Here is a 23,363-nt window from a genome sequence, read left to right as displayed (position 1 = left end):
TCTGTTAGTGTAAGTTTTTGGAAACTTGAGTTAAATTCTTGTAGTTCTGAAAGTCTTCAGGGCTTCTTTTGTCATAGTTTTGGACCCTTTTCCTACTGAGCTGTACTGTTGGAGTACGTGCAGAATGTGGTTTGGCATTGTCACGCTGAAATAAGGAAGGCCGTCACTGAAACACGAGTCAGCTGGATAGCAGTATGTGTTGCTGTGTTGTTTAGCATTAGTGGCCTTATGCCCCAAAAGGGACGAAGTGGACTAAGTAATTATTGTTTAGCATTATCGGTGCCTTCATAGAGTTGACTAATGCAACTCCATGCCAGCATGGATGCTGCCTTTGCTCTGTGTGCCAGTAAGACAGGCGGTCCCTCTCCTCTCTAGCTTCAAAGCCTCTGTGTGCATGATTTTTAAATACAATTTCAAATTTCTCAGACCACAGGAGAGCTTTTCATTTCAATCTGTTTTGGGGATTTTTTACTTTTCATGGTAGTGTTTCAACTTAATCAATAATCTGTGTCCACTAAGTAAGTATTCGAGACCTGGTGCAGTGATTTCCACTACAGAATCATCAAATTACAGATCAAAAATCCCCAAATTCTCACTTTTACAACATTATTCTTACAATACGACAAACCCAATTCCAAAAATGTTGGTATTATATGTAAAATGTAAATAAAAAAAGAATGCAATGATTTGCAAATCTCATAAACCCATATTTTATTCACAATAAAACATAGAAAACATATCAAATGTTTGAGACATTTTACTATTTCAGGAAAAATATTCACTCTTATTGAATTTGATGGCAGCAACGCGTCTCAAAAAAGTTGGGACAGGGGCAACAAAAGACTGGAAAGGTAAGTGCAACTAAAAAGAAACAGCTGGAAGAACATTTTGCAACTAATTAGATTGATTGGCAACAGGTCAGTAACATGACTGGGTGTAAAAAGAGCATCTTAGAGAGGCGGAGTTTCATTAATCTGCCAAAAAGCAAATACTGCACCTGCAAATTGTGAAACAGTTTCAGAATAATGTTCCTCAATGTAAAACTGAGAAGACTTTGAATATCTCATCATCTACAGTGCTTAAATGTATTAGTCCACCTGTATATATACAACACATAATATAATACTGTCTTCTCTGAGCGAAAGTTAGAAGTTAGAAGAGGGACCATCTGACTCGTTATCAGCACTCAGTTAAAAAGCCTGCATCTCTGATGGGATGGGGGTGCAACAGTGGCTATGGAACTGGCAACTTGTACATCTTGTACATCAATGCTGAAAGGTATATACAGGTTTTAAAGAAACATATGCTCCAGACATCTTTTCAGGGAAGGCCTTACATATTTCAGCAAGATGTTGATAACCCACGTACTGCAGCTATTAAAACAGCATAGGTTTGTAGTAGAGCAGGGGTGCCCAATACGGCAATCGCGATCTACTGGTCGATCGCAAGAGGAGTGCAGTTGGATCGCACAGAACCCCCAGTGGAGATGGGGAAAAAAAATGTGGATCGCACAGCATTAAAAGAAGTAGAACCGGTGTTACCACCGCATTTAAATTCAATTCAATTCAATTTTATTTATATAGCACCAAATCACAACAAACTGTCGCCTCAAGGTGCTTTGTATTGTGGGTAAAGACCCTACAACAATGCACGCGCATTTAACCAGGGTAGCTTTGCTAGTAGTTTGCAAGCTGAAAAAGTGTGGGCACCCCTGTAGTAGAGCGTCTGGGTGCTGAACTGGCCTTCCTGCAGTCCAGACCTCTCACCAACTGAAAACTTTTGGAGCATCACGGGAAAAAATATACAACAAAGTAGACTCAAGACTGTTGAGCAGCTAGAAGCCCATTTCAGACAAGAATGGGACAACATTCCTATCTAAAAGTCCAGCAGCAGGTTGTATTTGCATAAGTGGAACTTTTGATTCAGCCTCTCTAGGATGCTCTTTTTATACCAAAACAATTACTAGTCTGACATTACACCAGTAGGTGTTTTTTTTTATTATTATGTAAATATTGGAGTCTTATCAACTTTTCAAAAAAAACAAAAAAAAAACAAGTTGCATCCCTACAGTTCAAATTTTAAAAAAGAAAAAACATTTTCTTGCACTGTATTAATTGAATATAAGCTTTAAATCATTTGCAAATCATTAGTGTCCCAATGTTTTTGATGACAAGATTATATATGAATATCATCTATCCACTTCAAAATGGCTCTGTGACAGTGAATTATAATGCAGTTCAGTACTGTATTTATCTCCACATTATGTGCAACATTCATAAAATATCACACCAGACTGACATTTAAAAACCTAGAACAACTTGTGAAATAGTGCTAAATAAATGTAGATCTCAGTTGAACTCATAAGAGAAATAATAGTGACAGATTTCCAAATAACACCTCTTACCAGGTCTTAATGTACACACGACTTCTAATGTGTTATGTTCAGCATGATCTGGGCTCTGTAGTTGTTTACTATACACCAGAGGAACAGAACTGTCTCATAACACATCTGCACTGCCTCTTGGTTACGTCCATTGCTATCACATTATGAGAATTCTTTAGCACCCATTTCAAAACAAAACACAGCTAAGAAACTCACTGGTCATCCCAGCACCCTGGGGCCATCTTACCTAAACCAACAACAGAATATTAAGAGCAGTAATTCACTCATTTTGGATGGGATTTAATGCAAGTTGCTGACTGTTGGTAGTAAGGGCACTTGAGGCTTTGGAAAACAACAAGGAAGCTCATCATAGTGTGTAAGCTCTCATAACTGAATGAGGACAGTTAGATGGCTTTAACACACAGCTGAAAGGGTTTCTACATCTTTCTGTGGATAGATTAGTTAGGAAAATTGTGATGGGACAGCTAAGGGAGTGGGCAAGAGCAGGGAGTGGAGTGGTCTGTCTGCCGGACCTTGCAGTCCCATCAGGGTTGTATGAAAAAGAGGCCAGAGGTCAAGGCCAAGTCACATGCTGGATCTTTTTCTTCACTTCTGGAGACTTCGGTGCCCCCTGAAACAATGGAAGACAAAACATCAAGAGGCATTATGAACTGTGCTTAGAAAGAATCATCAAAACAGCATGTGATCAAGAATCATGTGATGTTTGATTATAAATTTCCTTATAGCTTCTAAAGAATATAACAAGCAATACAGGATAAACAATTCTAGCTAACTTTTTTGTGCTCATGAATAATTGAGGAAAAAAGTATAAAGTTCCTACCGACGTATTTGATTCTCGTTTGAGGTTTGCTGTGTCACTGCTGTGGTGAATGGATGAAGAGGAAGAAGATATGTTGCCTGAGAGCTTGCGAATGGGGTTGGAAAGCTTCGCTGGAGGTGGTTTTAACCTGTCGGTGACTCCTGTTGATGCTATACTTCCCTCTGGTTTCTTCACTTTCAATGGGCCAGAGTGTGAGGAGCTCCCATCATACACGATCAAAGGCCTTTTTCTACTGTGGTCATTACTAGAGCTGGAAAAAAAAACATAATCAGTTGCTCAAATTGCTTATTTTGACATTAAGGACTACAGTTTTGTTTTGTTTTGCCCCATTTACACCGCAACTGTATCTGTACCTGTTATCAGGATACTGATATATGGCCCAAAGATTGCTTTGCAATTAGACCTGTTATCAGGTATTCAGTGTTCTAATTACAGATTAACATTAGTTAAACCTGCAGCAATGCTTCTCTATGGCTGCTATCTGCTATACCCACAGTTTTCCCAAAGCTAATGTCAGTGCTGCTGTCTGTAGAACTTGCTGAACAAATTAAATTTTAAAAAGAAATGTGACTATGCTGTGCAGACTGCATGTACATCAAGCAAGAGCCTCCAAATGCAGCCTGTATTCCAGTCCAAATGTGTTCTGCCTGCATTACAACTTTCATTAACAGGCACTTCCCCTTATACATATACTATATTCAAACGGAGGTGGTGAGGTGGGGGGTTAGAAAAAAAAAAAAACTGTTAAGGTAAGCTGACTTACCAAACATCAAAGTTACATAAAACTACTGAAGTCCCCCTCACTGAACTCAAATGTTCAAATAGAAACATGTAGAATAAGTCAAATTTCCTTAATTCTTATTACTAATACACTGAAAAGCTTTTCAAAGAAAGCCGGCTCATGAAGCACTTTGTTTTTGAAGTGTGCCTTATAGAGTTGTTTGTCAGCACAGCGGTATTATAAATTATGTTTAGTAAGCCATAACAAACAAGTAGTGTGAGAGCAGGATGAGTATACTTTTGGTTTAAACAGTGCTGTCAATGACTTCCTAAGCACAAGGCCCAAAAGATGAAGTTCTCGTGGGTGAGTGTTGTGGGTTTATGTTTTTGTAAAGGATTGTATAAGCTATCACTTATACGCTGAAACTATGCACTCATAGTGGAATATGCTTGTGTGATATATCTACAAGATGGTCCTCTGTAAATTATTACTGAATGAGGAATTCTACAAATAAGTGTGCTCCCATCCAGTCAGTCTGTGCGGACCTGTGGTTAACAGGCTTCTCTCTTTTGTTCTATGTGTACAGACCTTCAGTGATGTCAGTCACGATGACTACTTTTTCTCGGTAACGAGTAATCTAACGCGTTACTATTTGCATTCCAGTAATCAGATTAAAGTTACTTATCCAAGTAACAGTGCGTTACTATTGTTGTCATTTTCTTCAGTACAAAGTTATATTTTTGCTTTCTTCTTGCGTCTCGGGGAGTGACGTCTGGCAGATGCGACAGTTAAGTCCCGTTTTCGGCATGAGGCCAATAACAGCACAGCGACACAAACAAACAGTGGAGGGAGGAGAGAAATGCGCGTTTTCTAGCTGAAATACAGGCACTATTGTGAGTTTGTGTCAGCTAAAGATGACAATATCAAGGTTAGTTGTGCACTCTGTGCTGGCGACAAAGTGCTATCTAGCTTAAAAAAACACTATGTCAAATGAGGAAACATCTGGAGTCATGGAGCAGTCAAACTTACAGAGCGAGTCGCACCAGGTGGTGAAGCAGAGCTGCGGCTAATGCAGGAGCCCCCCAGCACCCAAACAACAAAAGCTGGACTTCAGTACAAACCATTAAGTGGGGGAGAGCTGAAAAGGTTGAAAAGCCTTCTACTACACTATGTAGTAGAGGCTGGTATTGTGCCAAAAAGTGATCGTCTGCCAATCAGCAATTTTCGGTAGTTGCCAAAAAAAAATCATTCCCTGTATTTAAACAGCTGTAAATGACTTGTTGACCTATAATCTGTGAAGCATATATCATACATCTCTCTCATGAATGATATCAGGTCATTTTGAGTGAGAAACAGCATTTCTATCAAAAGGTAGAAGCTGCATTCAGTTTTTGGCAAAGTGACTTTTATATATTTGTTTTTTGTTTTTTTTAAGGTAAAAACTGTCTGACATTAAACGTGTATTTTTAAACAGAAATCTGGTTCAAAATGCTGCAGAAATCACACACTAATATAAAATCACAGTTCTAGAAAGCTATTTGAAGTGGCCAAAAAGCTCTGGATTGATTATAATGTACAGTAGGTACAATAACACAGACTCCTAAAGATTGTTGAAAAACAGGTTATTTCTGCATTTTATATATAAGGCCTTCGTAAATCATGTTGACTGCACTCTATTTACCAATATAAGCAAAGACATTACACATAAAAACACAGAAACATCAGAATCACTTTATGACAGACGATCAGTTTTTGGCACAAGACCGGCCGCTGTTGAAAGTAATTAATAAAATAACTTGTAATATAACTTAGTTACTTCTAAAATTAAGTAATCAGTAAAGTAACTAAGTTACTTTTTAAAGGAGTAATCAGTAGTCGGACTACTTTTTCAAGGTAACTATACCATCACTGCAGACCTTATAGTTGAAATTGTTGCTTTAGCACAGCTGAATCTGCTTTGGGCTTGTTGTAACCTGGTTGAAGAAGATGGTGTGAATTTGTAGCAGTGACGTGCGGTGAGGGTCGTGACTGGTGAGGCACTGACGTCATCACATCAGATTTACAAACATATAGCTTATTCACCATTTGATTGGCAACAGTTGTTTTGTTTAACATTAACATAGTCTGAAGCAAACCTTTTAGCTCCGGTGTTGGTCTTCCTTTAATTATTATCTTCTGCTTCGATTGAAAGTCCAGTTTAGAAAATTCTTTCAGTTGAGTTATGTAATCTTCCATGTTGAACATAAGGCCAAGCAACAGGAAAAACTAACTGGCCTTGCTAACTGTTTATGGTAGCTTGCCGCCGAGGAGTCGTAGAGTCCCTGGGATCACCAGCGCCCCCTACCATGAGGCACGAGAACTGCGTGCCTCACCTAGTGTCTCTTCGCAGCAGTTTCATGATCGCTCAACACAAGAATGCATTACACACACATACAGTTGTTAATGAAAAAAACAAAAAAAAAACTGTGCATTATATACACCAGCTAAAATATGGAAATTTAGTTCATATAGTAAAAGTGTTAGAACATTTTAATAGCCACATGCAAAGGGAAAGTAATCCGGTCTCACTGCATAGCATGCCAGCACAGTTAGTAGTCATTGGCAATGACTATACTGAGCCGCACCACGGATTGCGCAATCCGTGGTGCGGCTCGCCGGGCTGGTGCCTCACCGTTCGTCTCTTAGTATTTGACCGGCAAATGCGAAAATTCAGCGATTTTGAAAAAACTAATCTAAAAATGGTGTAGTTAAATGGAAAAGAACTTTAAAATACAAATCACTGAATGAATATAACCATTTAATTTATTTTTTAATTTTATATTTCCACGATGACAGGTGAGGCCGTGCCTCACCTGCCTCCCCTGACTGCACGTCACTGATTTGTAGCATAAGCTTTGATCTCTGACTGCAGCTGTTGTCCATTGTGATCATCAAAAGCTGGAAGGTTGACACTGACATGATTTATTATTTCTACGTGCTATTATTTTTTCACTTACTGTGTATGCGTGAGAGAGAGAGAATGTGAGATGAGGTGTTTGCACTGGTACAACGTGGCAGTAAGGACCCGTCCTGGTGACTATCACAGAGTTGTTACGCCCGTGGTCTGAACAGCGCAACAATAATAATAATAAACTCGCTTTGCCTTTGAGAGAATTGGACAGATATTTGGTCCCAATTTTAACAACATAGAGAACCTATCTATAGGCTGACAGCGGGGCTTAATACCTGCACAAGCTTGTGGACACATACCTGTCCGCCCGATGAGCTGCCGGTTGCCTCCCTCGGCTCTTCTCCATCCTCCGTCCCCAGCGGGTGTTCGGTAAAGTCCTCTGCGGCAGCGGGATGACATGCCTGATGTAGAGCTCCGTGAGCTGGTCCCTACTCCCACAGTCTCTGGTACTCACGTTTTTCTGATTCAGAAAAAATACCTCGACTTTAAAAATAAATGAAATAAGTAGCGCCTCGTGTTGAGTGTACTGAGCTGCTTAAACAGTAAAAACAAAGCTCTCTCGCCTCTTAGCTCGCATGCTAACATTTTAGTATTCTTCATTTATTCCCGCAATAAATCACATTCCCCACGTTCCTCTTAAGCCAGTGACTTACCTCACATAAAATTAGCCGCATAAAGTCCTGAGACAACAGCTCAGGGTGAAGCAAAAGATCCACATCTGAAGAACAAACAGACTTTCCATTTTGCCCCGTGGAAGTCGCCATGTTTGCTTTTCTTCTTCGCTGGTAGCGGTTTACTGCAGTCGATATCTTTGACGTTTCAGGAACATTACTGCCTCCTATTGGATTTAGCGTTACTCTCTAAAATATCTGGTTTGCCTAAAACTGTTTATACACTATATTCCTAAAAATATTCACTTACACATCCAAATCATTGAATTCAGGTGTTACAATCACTTCCATGGACACAGGTGTATAAAACCAGATATGCAGACTGCTTCTACAAACATTAGTGAAAGAATGGGTCGCTCTCAGGAGCTCAATGAATTCCAACGTGGTACCATGATAGGATGCCACCTGCGCAACAAATGGCAGTCATTGGAAACAACAGCAACTCAGCCACAAAGTAGTAGACCACGTAAAGTCACAGAGTGGGGTGAGCGGATGATGAGGCACATAGTGCACAGAGGTCACCAACGTTGTGCAGAGTCAATCATTACTGACCTCCAAACTTCATGTGGCCTTCAGATTAGCTCAAGAACTGTTCACAGAGAGCTTCATGGAATGAGTTTCCATGGCTGAGCAGCTGCATCCAAGCCTTACATCACCAAACACAATGCAAAGCATTGGATGCAGTGGTGTAAAGCACACAGCCACTCATTTTATAAAATTTAGGCAGCATGATGAAAAGAAAGGAAATACTGGGGTAGAAACAAAAGTAGACTGAGCAATGGGCACAGCAACTATAACACTATAACAGGTCAGCATGATCAGCTCTGATATTATGCAGAAATTATGCATCCCCCTAGTGGGGGTATCACAGAAAGTAAAAAACATATAGTGTAAAAAAATTAAAGTAATAATATATAGTATGCTGGAATGTACAGAAAGTGTGACGCGGTGGCAGAAAATGTATATTTGTTTGTTTGTATTTAATGAAAAAAATGTTCCATGATAGAAACTGTATCACTGCAGATTTATTATGCAATGAGAAGGCCTCTAATTAAATAAAATGAAGCTATTCAAACCTAAGTTAAACAGCAAAGTGAAACGTGCACCTTTTATTTTGTTGTGCTGTGTGATGAAAACCACAAAGAGGCTAACCTTGCTTTTTTTCTTTTTTTTTTTTTCTAAGTCCGATCCAAACTATGAACGCACAACACAGTTTGGGCTGCATGTTTTCTTTGGCCAAAATGCAGTGATGATTGGTTTATGTGTTTCCTGAATCGTGTGAGCTTCAGTCAGGTCAGTAGTTTAAATCACTAACACCACGGCTAGTTTAATTATAATTAATTACTCTGTGTGATCTGTTAGTCAGTTCTGTCATTTATCAGTTAAACACTACGAACATCAGCATTTGTCCCTCTCGAGCCCCTGCCTTTCTCTGATTTATAACAAAGTAAATTAATCTGAGGTTCTGCCTGTTTGCCTGACTTTGATGAGCAGAAACTTTGATGAGCAGATATGCTGATTATTTATTTCATTAATTTATTCAAATATAATCATAAGTCAAATTTAAATTTATTAATAAACTACCAAGTTTAGCAGGATATAATCACCAGACTAGTCATTAAAATTCAAACTTTTTTTCTTTTTTTTTAAACTGTGGTTATGGCGTTCAATATAAACATGATTAGTTTTACTACATATCTTGATATTGAGACCCAATTTATCAGGCAGTCTGCTTCATGTCCTTGTCCAAGGTGGATCCAATCAGAACCACCTTTGAAAAGTGCATAATGTGGTGTACTTTGGATCATAAACCGTGTCTCTCTGTCTCCATACTTTTCTTTCCCATCATTCTGATACAATTTAATCTTGCTTTCATCCTTTTTTTTTGTTTTTTTTAAACTGTGCAGGCTCTTTTAGATGTTTTCCTGTCTAATCTAGCCTTCTTGTCCTTGAGTGTAACCAGTGTTTTGCACCTTGTTGTAAAACCTCTGTATTTCCATCATGAAGACACTATGCACTTTAATTGCCTTTCAGGTCTTTTTGGTGCTGCTGAGCCGACCAGTGCGTTCATTCTTTTTTAAGAACATCAAACATTTGTTTGCAGGGCTTTCCTCTTTTAATGTAACAAGCTTACTTGTGCCCTGTGTTTAGTTGATAAAGAAGGAGAGAGAGCCCACTGTGTCAATGAAACGTTATTCCAAAACTATATTTATTTTCATATCTTTTATGACATGATAATGCATTTAACATTCATTCCTCTATAACAAAAACATTTCTGACACACACGTGAATCAAAAGAACAGTTTCAGCTTGTGTTTCTACACAAATGTTATCGAACACTTTTTTAAACAGCTGTCAGACGTTCATCTGAGCACATCACCAAACATCAATATGGTGAGTTTTTCTTTTTTCTGAATCTCATCACATAACTGACAACAGAATTATTATCAACAGTACAGCTCGGGAGTTTCAGACTAATGAAGCAACAAAATACAACACAAAACAACAGTCCAGGGACAACACGTGAAACAGAAAAATAAGTAAAAATGGAAGATATAAAACAGATTGAATGGCAGTATGTTTCAGAAGCTGAAGTGGCCACAAAGTTGAGCGAATGCTCTGACTTTATTTATTAAACCAGCAGACAAAAGGCTGTCACCAGCAGATCGGTTCAGTTTTTAGCGGTTGTGAAGTGTTTCACGTGACCTTCCTCAACAGATGGGATTCACGGGTTTGTAAAATCTCCAGTTTCATAAAGTTAAAACAAATCATTTGTTCTTGTGGCAACATTATTTTAACAGGAACCGAATTACTTTGAAGTGAACTGTAGTAGCAACTCATTGCTTATCAAAGAGTTAAAAACAATAGATTGCATTGACCCTCCTCTTTGTGTCACACAGCTGACTGTGTCTCACTGCACACGTAGATATTGCTGGGCCTCACTCTTCTGTGGCTCCTGCCTGGCACTCTGGGACACAGTCTGCAGCTTTTGGGAATGAACTCCTGACAGGCCTCCCTGAACTTTCTGATCCTCCAGCAGTAGATGACGGGATTGAAGACTGTTTTCAGGTAGCTGAGCCACAGAGCACCTATGCTGATCGGGTAGAAGACTGAGCTGTAGTAGAACTGCCGGCTGAACACGGCCAGCAGGCTGACGACAGTGTGAGGCAGCCAGCACACTGAGAAACCAACAAAGAGGATGAGGATGGTAGTGAAGGCTCGGGTTTTGAAGCTCATGTCCACCTTGACCTGAGGCGGCCGCTGCAGCCCAGTAAGTCTCATTTTGCTGACTTGGTTGAGGGCTGGCAAGCAAGAATGCTCTGTGGTGTGGTTGTGGATGCGCAGGGTGTTACGGCGCACCGTGTTAAGGATGCACATGTAAGAGTACAGCATGACAGTAAATGGTACAAAGAATACCGCTACAGCCAACAGCACTGTGTATCCACGGTCTGCCAGGGACTCGCTGTATCCCAGCACACACTGTGGCGCCCAGGCACCCCCGATACCCGCAGCGCCTGCCCTCCACCCGACCACAGATGGCAGGGACACACACAGGCTCAACACCCATGAACCTGCTATCAGGAGTTTAGCTCTGTGTGGGGTCAGCTTGTCCTGCCGCTGAACAATGATGAGGAAACGGTCTACACTGATTATGAGGAGGATGGACACACCCTCCAGGACGAATAGCCAGTACAGCATGATGGAAGCTCGGCAGAAACCACTCCCAAAGCTCCAGTCAGCAGTGGCCACAGTGACTGCAGTGAAGGGCATGCAGAGCAGAGAGAGCATGATGTCTGAAAAGGCCAGTGTGGCAAGTAGAAGATTGATAGCAGAGCGCATGGCAGGTTTCTGGTAAACAATCAGACACACGATCGCATTGCCAAGGAAACCAATAGTAATCATAAAGATCATTATGGCTGCCAGCGTCACGCGGAGAGTGACTGATATGAGAGGAGTCGTAGCTTCTGATGGGAGGCTTTCTGCTGTTTCCTCCACGCTGTCCGGCTCCATGAAGTTACACTCTTCCAGAAGGCTTTCATTACAAAAAGCCATGGCAGCTATTATTAAGGGATATGAGCCCAGAAAAGGTGAACATTTTTGACTATGGTTGTGGTGCAGACATAAAGCTGTCTTCCAGCACTTGGGGTTCCATGGGAATACCTGTGATTAAAAAAAAAAGGCAAAAACATCCATATAAGGCATTTGTGAATAAACAAAATTAAATAAAAGAACAGTCAAAACACATTAACAGCGATTTTAATGGATGCTGTCTTAAACAAATGTGCCCAACTAACAAAAAGGAGACTCAGATTGTTAGCTCACTCACTGATCTACTAACTGTAATTCTATTAAGTGATAACTGTAAACATGAAATAGCGAGAGGGAGAGTGAGAGTGACGTCCACAAAATGTGATCAACCCGCAAACACATCACACTGAGATGGGACAGAGATGTGTTGCTCACCGGCCTCGGCGAGGTTGATGATTAACAGCCAAGCTGCTTCACACATGAATAGAAATACACACATTTACACATCACCCAGGGTGTAGTCAACTGTCAGCTTAGCAGAATCTCGCTCTTGGTTAATGCTTCAGATGGCGACACATTCCCGATGAAACAGAACAGTGTTCAGAAGGGACACAGTTTTTACTCCAGCGCTAAGTGTAAAAATGTAGAGTTAACACTGTTTTAAGGTCATTAAGGCATTCACACATCCCGACCACGCAGTCCTCCAACCTGGACAGGTATTTAGCACCTGGGCTTAACCTGATGGTTTTGTTGTCTTACAGCACTACCATCTAGTTCTTAAAGTCTTGTTTTTTCTACAGCAGTTTGGCTTGCCATCACAGTGGGTGTTACTAATAACAATGCCACTGATTTCAGCACCCTAGCAACTAAATGTAATTAATCCAACATTCATTTCAGTATTTACATTTCAGATTATCTCTGATGAAAAAGGTGTGTGGCTTCAGTTGTGTCCTGAGTCTCTGTGGCACCTCGGAAATCAAAATGTGCTGCACATCCGCGAGGAACCATCTTATTAAAATAATCTGAAGTATGAGGAACCACGTGACCGCAGTAAATGGGCCAATCCAGACAGGAAAGTGGAAATTATGCCTTTTCAGTGGCTGTAGCTACATTTTGGCACAAAAAAAAAAAAAAAAAAATCATTTTAAGTCATGGCATAGTGTTGCAGGCTGTTGCCATGGCAACAAGGTCACCGGTTCCATGGCAACAAGCAGCCCCGACAATCATCTCTTGTACGAGTGTCTATGACAAAAATTATTATTTTTTTGGATCACGTGATTCACCTAAAAGACTGCCCCCCCCCCCCCCCCCCCCCCCCAAAAAAAGACGTAACCCCGGAGAGAAGAAGAAGACAGTATCTCTGTCTTTTATCAGGTCACATGTGTTTTGGTGTCATCAACCAAGACAGTCATATGTATGAAGCATCTCTGCCAAAACCTAATAGACAATAGCAATTTCAAAGCTTTATTTGCAATGAATGCCAATTATCTAAAAAAAAAAAAAAAAAATATATATATATATATATATATATATATATATATATATATATATATAAATGGAGCAAAAATTATGTTGAGCTGATCCCTCGCTGCGGATCTGCACAGTTTACTAAGAAACTGCAATGTGGCCTAATCTAAACACATCTAAATCATAACAACTCCTATGATGTAACTATGATCTCCGCTGTCATCAGCTGCTCTGATCATGGCTGATATTTACTGGTTTACACCATACCATCACGTCCCTATGCTGATTATGTTTTTCCTTTCTTTCCTTCCTTCCTTCTTTCTTGGCATGGCTCCTGCACACCCAGCCTGTACAGCTTGTTCTCGCCTTTACATTTAACAGCTTTCACACACTGGCCCGTTCTCCTGCATCACCAGTAAACGAGTCGCAACAGGCGAAATTTCGCATATACTACACGTCAAAAGACACAATGTCTGTTTTTCTCTGAGCACTGACTGGGACAATAAACCTTAAATGAACGTCTGTGGTCGCTGATCAGGCTTACCTTGACGTTTACCGGATTGCATACTCGTCTCTCGTTAAGTCAGTCAGCTCGGTGACGGTGTCTCTCCTCCTGTGCCTGCTGAGGTTTTCCAAAAATATCCCACTTTGAACATTTTACTGCCGTATCGATCGCCACTGTGCCGCCTGCGGATGATGCTGACGCCAGAGGAGCAGGTGGTCTCAGATTTAAAGGAGCAATGTGACAAAATCGACCATCATTATAATGGTAATCCTTATGATTGTTACCTAAACTGTTGATCAGTACGGTCATATTTACGTATAGTATAGTGCCCTATATTTAAAATAAATATTTATTTATTTATTTGAAAGATTTGCATTAAGAGGACATAATAATATGGTCAAAAATATCAGGCCACGCCTTAATTTTTTAATTCAGGTGTTATCTGCTCCATTGCCACAGGCCCTTTAGCCATGCAGTCTGCTTTTACAAACATTTGTGAAGCAATGGTCATTATAAAGAGCTCACTGAATTAGAGGGTAGTGCTGTAAAGGGATGCCATCCTTTTACAGCACTACCCTCCTTGATATTCTACAATCAAGTGGTATTATTGCAAAGTGGAAGCTGCTAGGAACCACAGGACCTCAGCCTTTTCTTCTAAATGGTGCCACATTTGTAAGCAAAATCTATTTGTGGGTTGAGAGGCAGAGTTGAATATATGTGTGTTTTGTGCCCATGAAAAACTTGCCAAATCTTCTCTACCAATGTCAGACAGCTTTTTCTGCTATTGACTCTTGTTTTGAGCTTCTGGGACCCCAGGTGTTGACAGTCAGGCTTGTCATCATTGGAGGCAATCTCAATGCAGAGAGATATTAAGATGAGATTCTGAAACCAGTGGTAATCCCAAATCTCCACAGTCTGGGACTGAACTCTTTCCTCCAGGATGTCAGTGCTCGCCCTCACAGAGGGGGATTTATCAGAGACTACCTCCAGAATTTGGGAGTGGAGAGGATGGAACGGCCTGCCTGCAGTACTGACCTCAACCCCACTGAACACTTGTGGGATCAGCTTGGGGGTGCTGTTTGTGCCAGAGCGACCAACACAACCACACTTGTTGACTTGCAACAAATGCAGGAGCACAGCTATATGCTTTCTGGGGTGTATGCCCTCCTGCCCCCCCCCCCCCCCCCCCCCCCCCCCCTCCACACACACACACACACACACATACACACAATGCACCCTCTCAATATAAGTTATATTGTAACTACAGCACACAGTTAAAGAACAGTGACCTGTTATTTTACTACTAGTAACTTAAGCTAAGTATTTAAAAGCCTCCTCTTGATACAAGTGAAAACAGTCGCAATCGAACGCGTTCTCGAAAGCGCGCCCTGGAGCGCCTTTTGTGTGTGTGTGTGTGTGTGTGTGTGTGTGTGTGTGTGTGTGTGTGTGTGTGTGTGTGTGTGTGTGTGTGTGTGTGTGTGTGTGTGTGTGTGTGTGAGACCAAGCAGGTGACCAGCATGAGGAGGAGGTGCCAGGTTGCTGTGGCTGTATATGGTTCTTCCACATGCTGCTGAGGCCCCTGTTTGTTAAAAGATTAAATTGTTAAATTGCCGGTGTGTCCTGATTCTTCAGACTTCCAATCCATCCAATCCAATAAACAACACCAAACAAGAGTCAATAGCAGAATAAGCTGTTTGGCTTTGGCAGAGAATTTGGCAAGTTTTTCATGGGCACAACCCACATACTCAACTCTGCTGCTCAATGCATTTTCCTTACAAATGTGGCACCATTTAAGGGGAAACCATAACAGTAACAGTAATGAGCATGAGCATGCATTATTTGTTTTGTCCAGGAGATGGCAGCATTGCACTCCAGTAGGCTTTAGTTGATGAAAGTATTTTGTGTTGAATGTGTAGGTATTTACTGATATATCGTAGCTTAGGAATTTAATTCACATGTATTTAAAGGTGTACAGTAGCTTTAAGAGCATAAAGAAAATCAGTAAAAACATCAGTAACAGTAACTTCCACATGTATGACTCCTGGTAACACTCTCATATTTTATTTTGGTCATTTTGATAGAACATTGAAGTGCAAAATAGTACCTACAGAGCCAGTAGGTACTACTGGCTACTAAATACTAATCCCTTAGATTTTTTTTTTTAACATATAAGTAAATTTACACACACTTATATTCACACACTCAGCATGTGGGTTGAGATTCTTTTCATGGGCATGCGTGTCCAAATTGGCATCATGCCCATGTGTTGAACATGCCCATCAAACAAGTTCCACTCCGCCGGTCTGGCACATGCATGCTCGTCACGTTCAGCGGCACCCACACAACACGGAGCTCGCTGGTGAGAGAATTCATTCCCCTGATCGTTACTCCACAGATGTTTGCTTTAATTTCTTCCTGATTGAGAGACTTTGGTACTCCATCAATCACACAATGAAAAAGAAAACATGGGCAAAGTGAAAAAGAATATTCTGGAATCAGAATATTCAGAGGAAGAGGAGGAGAAGCCCACATGAGTAACAATATTGACAGAGCCGTGTTCAGCCATTTAGAGGGGAAGCAGTCAGACTTTTAATACACTCTTATGCAAGCAGTACCCCTAAAATGTGCTTTTTGCCCCCCCTCATTTGTGCATGCTGCTGCTTCTGATAGGAAAGTGTTATATGTGTCTCATTTGTTTCATGTTAATCAGTGTTAGACTTTAATCAGTAACCTGTCACTGCATTGTGAAAATAATTAACATCAAGCAGTGGGAGAGTGAAAATGTGCAAACCGCAGTAAAATGGTTAAAACTTTGTTGTTGCTAAATGATTAGTTGGATACGAGCAGGTGTGTGTGCTTGTTATATGTTGCTGTGCCCAAACTGTGAACCACAAACAACAACCACTGAAGGAGGGGATTATCATGTGGTAATTGCTTCATGTAAAGCACCTCCGACAAGGCTTTAAGAGCAATTATGAGCAATTATATTAGTTGTTATTATTGCAGGGAGGTAATAACATCTTTAGTGTGCAACTGCACACAGCCCATGGCTCAGACGTGCAGGAAATAATACTATAATGGTAAAAAATGCCCTCACAGATGCAAGTAAATGATGCTGAGTTGCTTCTGTGGATCGAGGAGTTTGGGGTTCTGTCGGGATACTGGAACATCATCAGCATGTATCTTCAGATGCCAGCATTGATATTCAGTGTAGACACCTTGCACTATGTGATGACAAACCCTTTAAAGGGCTTTTTATCCCCCAATTCCAGCCTTATCTCCCATCTTTACATCGCTAAGCTTTGGGGGGGATCACACTGCAATCCTGGAAGCTTATATTCTACCTCCATTTTCCTCTGAGAACTTAGACTTGCAGCTCAGTGGGGATACATCATGTTAAAAAACATTCATAGATTAAGCAGAGGTAGCACCTGTCAACCTTTATGTATTTCTTTTTTGATATTACTGTGGCTGCTGAAAGGATGCAGAGCTCTTCTTTGGTGTAATTGGTTTTTGTAGCAGAATATTATGCACATTTTTAACTGTTGTATTCAAGTAAAATTATGCTGACAAACTCAATCCATGGAAAATAATGCAGCGCAATCTTTTAAAATGTTATAAAACAGCTGCATTTACAGTGACAACACAAAAACACCAATAATGGCATTAAAATAAAGGTTTCATGATGATGCATAAAAGTTTTTGAACCCTTAAAAGTTTTCTATATTTTTGCAAAAATATCAACCAAAACATTATCAGGTGTTCACGTGAACTCATCAAGTGCTATAAAGAAAATAAATTTAAAGGTACCTTTTGGATTTGCTCTCCGCCAGGTTTAATAAAGTTTTTCACCATCGGGGGGCAGCATTTTGCCAGTCGGTGTGTTGTTTGCGGACATGCGCTGCCTTTTTTTTAAATTATTGATGTTTCGATTTTTGGCCTAATCCCAACCTCACTGACAGTCTTTGCCTTTCGCAATAAGAATATTTTCTTGGTAGTTTGCCTGGTTAAATGAACATTACATTGAGTAATTACACCGTCTTGTAATGCAAATTGGTATTACATTAAAGTCGGAAGACTGAAAGGTTTGGAACTGTAGTTTTAAAGTTTTAAACAAATTTGAAATGCAATTAAAGCATTAATATGGCACTTGCATGGACCTTGTGTGAGGACTATGTGGAAATTTTATGATGTTTTAGGTTGTATTTATTGTGAAATATAAAAAAAATCTTAAATGGTTCCCGAACTTTGTAATAATAGAACCTATTGCACTGTTTGCATGTGTTTACAAAACCTTTCTCAGGCAGTGAAGCCGTGCCAATGTGTCCTATTCAGCTTTACTTGTTTTCTTTAAGCCTCTTCAGAGATTGGAAGTTAACCTAGTTTGACAAACAATGCATAGGCTGACAAGGAAAAACTCCTTCAACCCATTCATTCCTACTGCTTGTTATTTATAAGAGCAAAGCCAGAGTGTGCATTACAGCTTGCCAAATACTCAGCAAGGCCATCTCTGTCACTCTTTGTGTGACTCTGTCGCACAAAGAGTGACAGAGATCCCAAAAATGTGTTTTTACATGTTCTCGTAAGACAGTATGTCAGTGTGGAGCTGACCCGAATGCATACTCATTTGTTGTAATAAGAAGCGTACCATTTATAGTAATGTGTTAACTTCAGGTTTGTATTTACTTCTCACAGTTCTGCCTGGTTTATCAACAGCTACTGCAGCAGCTGACCTTTCACCTCCCTCCAAGTTTCACTTCAACTTCACTTTCTGTGGCTTTTTCTAGCAGTTCCCATTATCTTTATTACTGATGTAACACCAGCTTATGTATGCGTGTATGTATTGTGTGTCATTCTTATATGGATCAGAGGCAGGCAGAAAAGACACAGATTGCTTTTCAGAGCCAGCGTACAGCGTTTCTTGCTGCCTATCTGCCAAACCCATCATCTGTGGCAAAAGATCCACTGCCTTGTGTCACTCCATCTCGCTGTCACCTTGGCAACCGCTGCCGAGGTGAACTGCCAGCTGGGGTAGTCGACCTCCGTTGGCTCTGTTCCATCGAGCTGCAGTCCATAGCCCTGCAACAGGATGTTCGTGGCTGGACTGATATGCAAAAAAAAAAAAAAAAACACACAGAAATGTAGAGGCCAGGCTTATGTGATAGGTTCAATGGGTGTTCTCAGCATCAACATCACTTTAACAAAAAAACAGGAGGCATAAAGCCGAGTAAATGATGCAAATTATTTTTGGTTTTATGCAGAATGTAAAAATTAATTAAATAGCAAGGAAATAATTAAGCTGCTGTGGTGGAACTTGTGGTTATTTTTGCTATCAGTGCATCAGCTAAATAATTTCTCAGGTAACTAGTAAACCCACTTTTCTATAGAGTGTCATAAATAGGGAGTAATGTCATAATTTTGCACAGCTTATTTACTAAATAGATGTGAAAATGATAGTAACAAGGAGCCTGAGCAAAGTGGACTGAATGTATAAAATCTTTTGCCTTTATGACTTCTTTGTATAAGATATCAGTATATTATATCTAAATCAAATTACAATGATGAAGAGAGGCTGTGTGTGTGTGTGTGTGTGTGTGTGTGTGTGTGTGTGTGTGTGTGTGTGTGTGTGTGTGTGTGTGTGTGTGTGTGTGTGTGTGTGTGTGTGTGTGTGTGTATGTGTCCACATGGACCTTAAGAACAATGCTTGTCACATCTAACACAAGTTTTATGTCAAATTTATTAAATAATTGGTCTATTCCATGAAAATAAACACAGTGGCAAAAAAATAAATAGTCCAAATCACCACAATACACAGCAAACTTGTACATAACCTTAAGGGACTGTTGGCTAATTGGAAAAGGATTAAAGGAAAGTACAAATATTGGAATAACTGTAGATTGCTTTGACCATCTTAAACTGTGCCACAACAAAAATCCACTGACACACAACACAAAGTGAGAAAAAGGTCTGAATGAAGACAAATTATTGCTCATTAAAAACAACCTAACACTGAATAAAGCAGTGTGTTTGATTAAAAACATAGGTTATAGTTCAGTCTAGCATGTGGGACATCGGTTTCTGCAGCATTACAAGGGAACTATTATTTTTACAGTACAAGATATGGAAAGAATTTTTTTTTTTTTTCTGTTCGAACATCTCGGGTTTTGGTGAACAAACATGACTCTAAATTGTTTTCTGTTCAGATTTCATTTAGAGCTGAATAGATTTAGTCCCAGAGGCATTTTTAATGGAGCAGAAAAATGCCAAACAACGATGCATAAAGGGATCGATATTTGTCCAGTTCTGATATGAACATATATTGGATACCAATTTTTGGGTGGGTCAGTGGTCGTGGATGTAATGTAAGAAAAGTTGATCGAAGATTTCTTTGAGACACATTTCTATAAAACTGTTCAAACAGATCATGTTGTTCAGGTTTCGTGTCCGTTATTTTGGGGTACTTTCACGTATCGCTGAACATCCTCTTGCATTCTATCGAGGGAGACGGTGTGTCAGGTCCTATGCTACCCACTTGTGAATATGCGTCCTCCGGAGTCCGCGGAAGTCCTGGCGGCGTCATACGCTTCTCTTTCTGTCTGCGGTTGCAGAACCAGACCCTGACCACCTCTTTCTCCAGCTGAAGAGTGTCTGCCAAAGAGTTGATCTCCTGTGCGGACGGTTTGGGACACTTGAGGAAGTGGCTCTCCAACGCGCCTTTTACGCTCACCTCGATGGACGTGCGCTTTTTCCTCTTTCTGCCCTGGGTAGCGATCTTATCGATGCTGGTCGGGCTCCCGGTCGTGGAATCTGCCTCTTCCAGCCATTTGTTCAGCAGAGGTTTCAGCTTGCACATGTTCTTAAAGCTCAGCTGAAGCGCTTCGAACCTGCATATGGTGGTCTGCGAAAACACGTTGCCGTACAGAGTGCCCAAAGCTAAGCCCACGTCTGCCTGGGTGAAACCGAGCTTGATCCGCCGCTGTTTGAACTGTTTGGCGAAATGCTCCAGGTCATCCGACGTCGGGGTGTCCTCGTCTGAATGTGATTCATGGCCCAGACCATGATGCTGGTGATGGTGCGCGTGGTGATTGTGATGGTGATGATGGTGGCTGCCGTGGTCCAGCCTAGGGGACTCTCCACGCACCAACCCCGAGTGCATGAGGCTTTGTCCGGTGTGTGAGCTCAGCATCCCGTTGACTGTAAATCCGCCTGGCTGGGAATAAATGAGGGACTGTTGCTGCTGCTGCTCCCCCTCACTGATGCTGATGTGCGCTGCGGAGGTGCCTCCCCAACTTCCCGTGTGCGCCTGGTGGGGTCCTAGATGTGGAGACCTGTGGTGCAGAGCTGAGCCTGAGTGGAGGTCATCCCTGCCAGCGTTTCTCTTTACTTCCTGCGGCTGGGAACTCGGGGACCACGGAGAGCCGGCCTCCGCTGCTGCCGCTGCAGCGGCTGCGGCTGCGGCTGCTGCATGAGGCAAAGATGTCACCCACTGGTGGGCATGGCTTAGCATGTGCCCCCCGTTGCTTGCCACCATGGCTCCGTGCATGAAGTCACTCTGCACCATCTTCACTGAAGGGTCCCCTCTGTATCCACTAGACACCGTGGTCACAGCGGTGCCGCCCGGCTGCATGCCACCACCCCTCCGGTCAGAGTGAAGGACCGGGCTGGATAAAATCCTGCTGCTGGCTAGGTATGGGCTTGAGGTGGCAGTTGCCATTCCCCAAATCATATATCTTTGAAGGTATTTATCTCTTCTGGTGTTTGATAAAAGTCTTTGCGCTAATCCACAAATAAATTCAGTCTATTTCACTCTAAGCGACTTTTTGCGCATTAGTGAAAAAAAGTGCCAAAACACTCCACTGGGACATAGAATATATTTTTAGTTGAGCGGCATGCGCATGCTGTAACCTGTGTGGCAAAAACACGCTTTCTTACGCATTCCTGTGCGACAAAACGATAGTTTCACAACTTTTCTCTGTCCCGGGAGCTCCGGTGTGCGTAATCCACAGGCCTAATGATCGCCTATGAAAAAAAGCAAAACAAGAAAAATTAAAAAAAAAACTTATTTGATCCGCGTAAACCGAAGAGCTGTTAGTCTGCTCGCCTACTTACATCTCTGATATACGCGTTTTCAATGAGACTAAATGATTTTTAAAAAATGAAAACCTTTAAAGCCTCTGCGGTCCTCTCTGTTGTTTCGTTCACCGCATCTGGTCTACCCGGCGCGTCCTCTACAGAGCGAGGAAGACGAGCGTGTGTTTACGTTGTGCCAAGCCTGCGTATTCCTCTCCATTCCCATCCAATTACAACAGAAAGGCTCTGCAGAGCTCCCGCTGATTGGACGCACAGACAGAGAGGAGTTGGTGTGTCTCACAGTTGAGCCTCGGGTGGCACAGAGTTCTTGCTGCGGGGGAAAAAGCAATAATTTGCTAGAAAATTACTATTAACCAAAAATAAATAAATAAATAAGTAGACACACCACGGTCTGACTGCGTTTTAAACTGCAGCCTATGAAGCATGTGAATAAAAAGAGGAGGCAAGTTAATAAATCATCTAGCAAAACAAACTTCCTAAATATAATTTTAAAAATCGTGAAAAAGCGTTTTATTATTATTATTATTATTATTATTATTATTATTATTATTATTATTATTATTATTATTATTATTATTATTCCATATATTTAACTAGCTCTGAGTCACTTGAGTTGGTTACGTTTGACAAAATAATATGTCATGTTTATCTCAGAGTATTTATGATCACACAGCGCAGCTGAGGCTTGAATCAAGGATACTCAAGTCGGCTTTGGGAATACAGGGGGGGGGGCGGGTGTTGGACGCCTCTTGCATCTTAATGCGTTCTCCTTTTCACATGGTAAAGGGAAGGCCACAGTGGCGTGACGCTCCGCACTGCTGAGAGCTGAAGCTGCACAAAACCTGCCAGCAGTTTGATTTTTCCAGCCTAAAAAAAAAACAAAAAAAAAAACAATCCGGTTCTAGTGGGACGTTTCCATGCTGGGTCAGTTTATGGATGAGCTGTTAAAGAAGGTGTCGTTGGGAATTTTCTACCACGGGTTTCCTTTTCGCATTTACGGGCCTTGAGAGAGTAAGCCATCGACTGAGACACATGGTGGTTTGTGACGGGTGGAAAGAGCCAGGTGCGGGCCAGTGAAACTCCTGCTAATTTATGCTTTGTTTTGGGGGTTTTTAGCAGATTTATCTTGGATTTTGTCCAAAAGGTAAACGACACGTAGGCATAGGACCACATTCCCAAACCAGCAACATAAACTAAGCCCATTATCACAACATTTAAATTCAACTTATGTTCAGTAGTCATGTGCCAGATTTTTCTGATTTCAGGCTATAATGAATCATTAAAAGGAGCAACAGAAATAGGATAATAAATAGTTTATCAACTAAAGAAAATGGTTGCAGCAGCCTATATACTGATTAGGCTGCTGCATACAGGATCATTCTATTAAAATTCAAGAAGATTTAGGATGAAACTTTATCTTCTGTTAAACTGTGTATCATTTCCTGAAATTATCACCAATGCTGGTATAAAAGTGTTTTGCAGCAACCCTTCAGAACTCCAGTAAAACACCTATGCAATAACCCAACTCTCAAGATAGGCCCATAAGCTGCATATAAAACAATTTAACATAATTTATTGAATTCCAGAATGTTAACAGGGTTAATAAAGTAGCTAATATCAAACAACATTCAAGAATATTGACAGCACAGTTTTGTAATGAACTATCTCTCAGGGGGGTTAGGTAAGAATTAATGGCTTGATTAAT

The 23,363-nt window shown here is 41.0% G+C and overlaps 3 protein-coding genes across 4 annotated transcripts; all 3 read right to left on the bottom strand.

Annotated features, from left to right (window-relative positions):
• Positions 1–27: 27 nt before the first annotated feature.
• c21h2orf49 (chromosome 21 C2orf49 homolog) lies at positions 28–7,674 on the bottom strand. Its single transcript, XM_030757486.1, has 4 exons — positions 7,549–7,674; positions 7,195–7,355; positions 3,225–3,474; positions 28–3,014 (listed from the first exon to the last, which is right to left on the bottom strand). Exons 1-4 carry the CDS (start codon positions 7,657–7,659, stop codon positions 2,958–2,960), a joined length of 579 nt encoding a protein of 192 aa, XP_030613346.1. The 5' UTR covers positions 7,660–7,674; the 3' UTR covers positions 28–2,957.
• Positions 7,675–9,853: 2,179 nt separating this feature from the next.
• Positions 9,854–13,716, bottom strand: gpr45 (G protein-coupled receptor 45). 2 transcript variants are annotated; one of them, XM_030758732.1, is made up of 2 exons: positions 13,607–13,716; positions 9,854–11,727 (listed from the first exon to the last, which is right to left on the bottom strand). In XM_030758732.1, the coding sequence occupies exon 2, from the start codon at positions 11,617–11,619 to the stop codon at positions 10,459–10,461; it is 1,161 nt and encodes a 386-aa protein (XP_030614592.1). In that variant the 5' UTR covers positions 11,620–11,727; positions 13,607–13,716; the 3' UTR covers positions 9,854–10,458. The 2 variants fall into 2 exon arrangements, with proteins under 2 accessions (XP_030614592.1, XP_030614591.1); XM_030758731.1 differs by lacking the exon at positions 13,607–13,716 and adding an exon at positions 12,093–12,145.
• A 5,635-nt stretch (positions 13,717–19,351) lies between these two features.
• On the bottom strand, positions 19,352–21,770 carry LOC115800744 (POU domain, class 3, transcription factor 3-B). Its single transcript, XM_075074465.1, has one exon. It carries the CDS (start codon positions 21,291–21,293, stop codon positions 20,031–20,033), a length of 1,263 nt encoding a protein of 420 aa, XP_074930566.1. The 5' UTR covers positions 21,294–21,770; the 3' UTR covers positions 19,352–20,030.
• Between the last annotated feature and the right edge of the window lie 1,593 nt (positions 21,771–23,363).

Source organism: Archocentrus centrarchus, chromosome 21 (assembly GCF_007364275.1).
Source record: "Archocentrus centrarchus isolate MPI-CPG fArcCen1 chromosome 21, fArcCen1, whole genome shotgun sequence".
NCBI classification, from domain to species: domain Eukaryota; kingdom Metazoa; phylum Chordata; class Actinopteri; order Cichliformes; family Cichlidae; genus Archocentrus; species Archocentrus centrarchus.
This window is presented reverse-complemented; position numbering and strand designations above follow the sequence as displayed.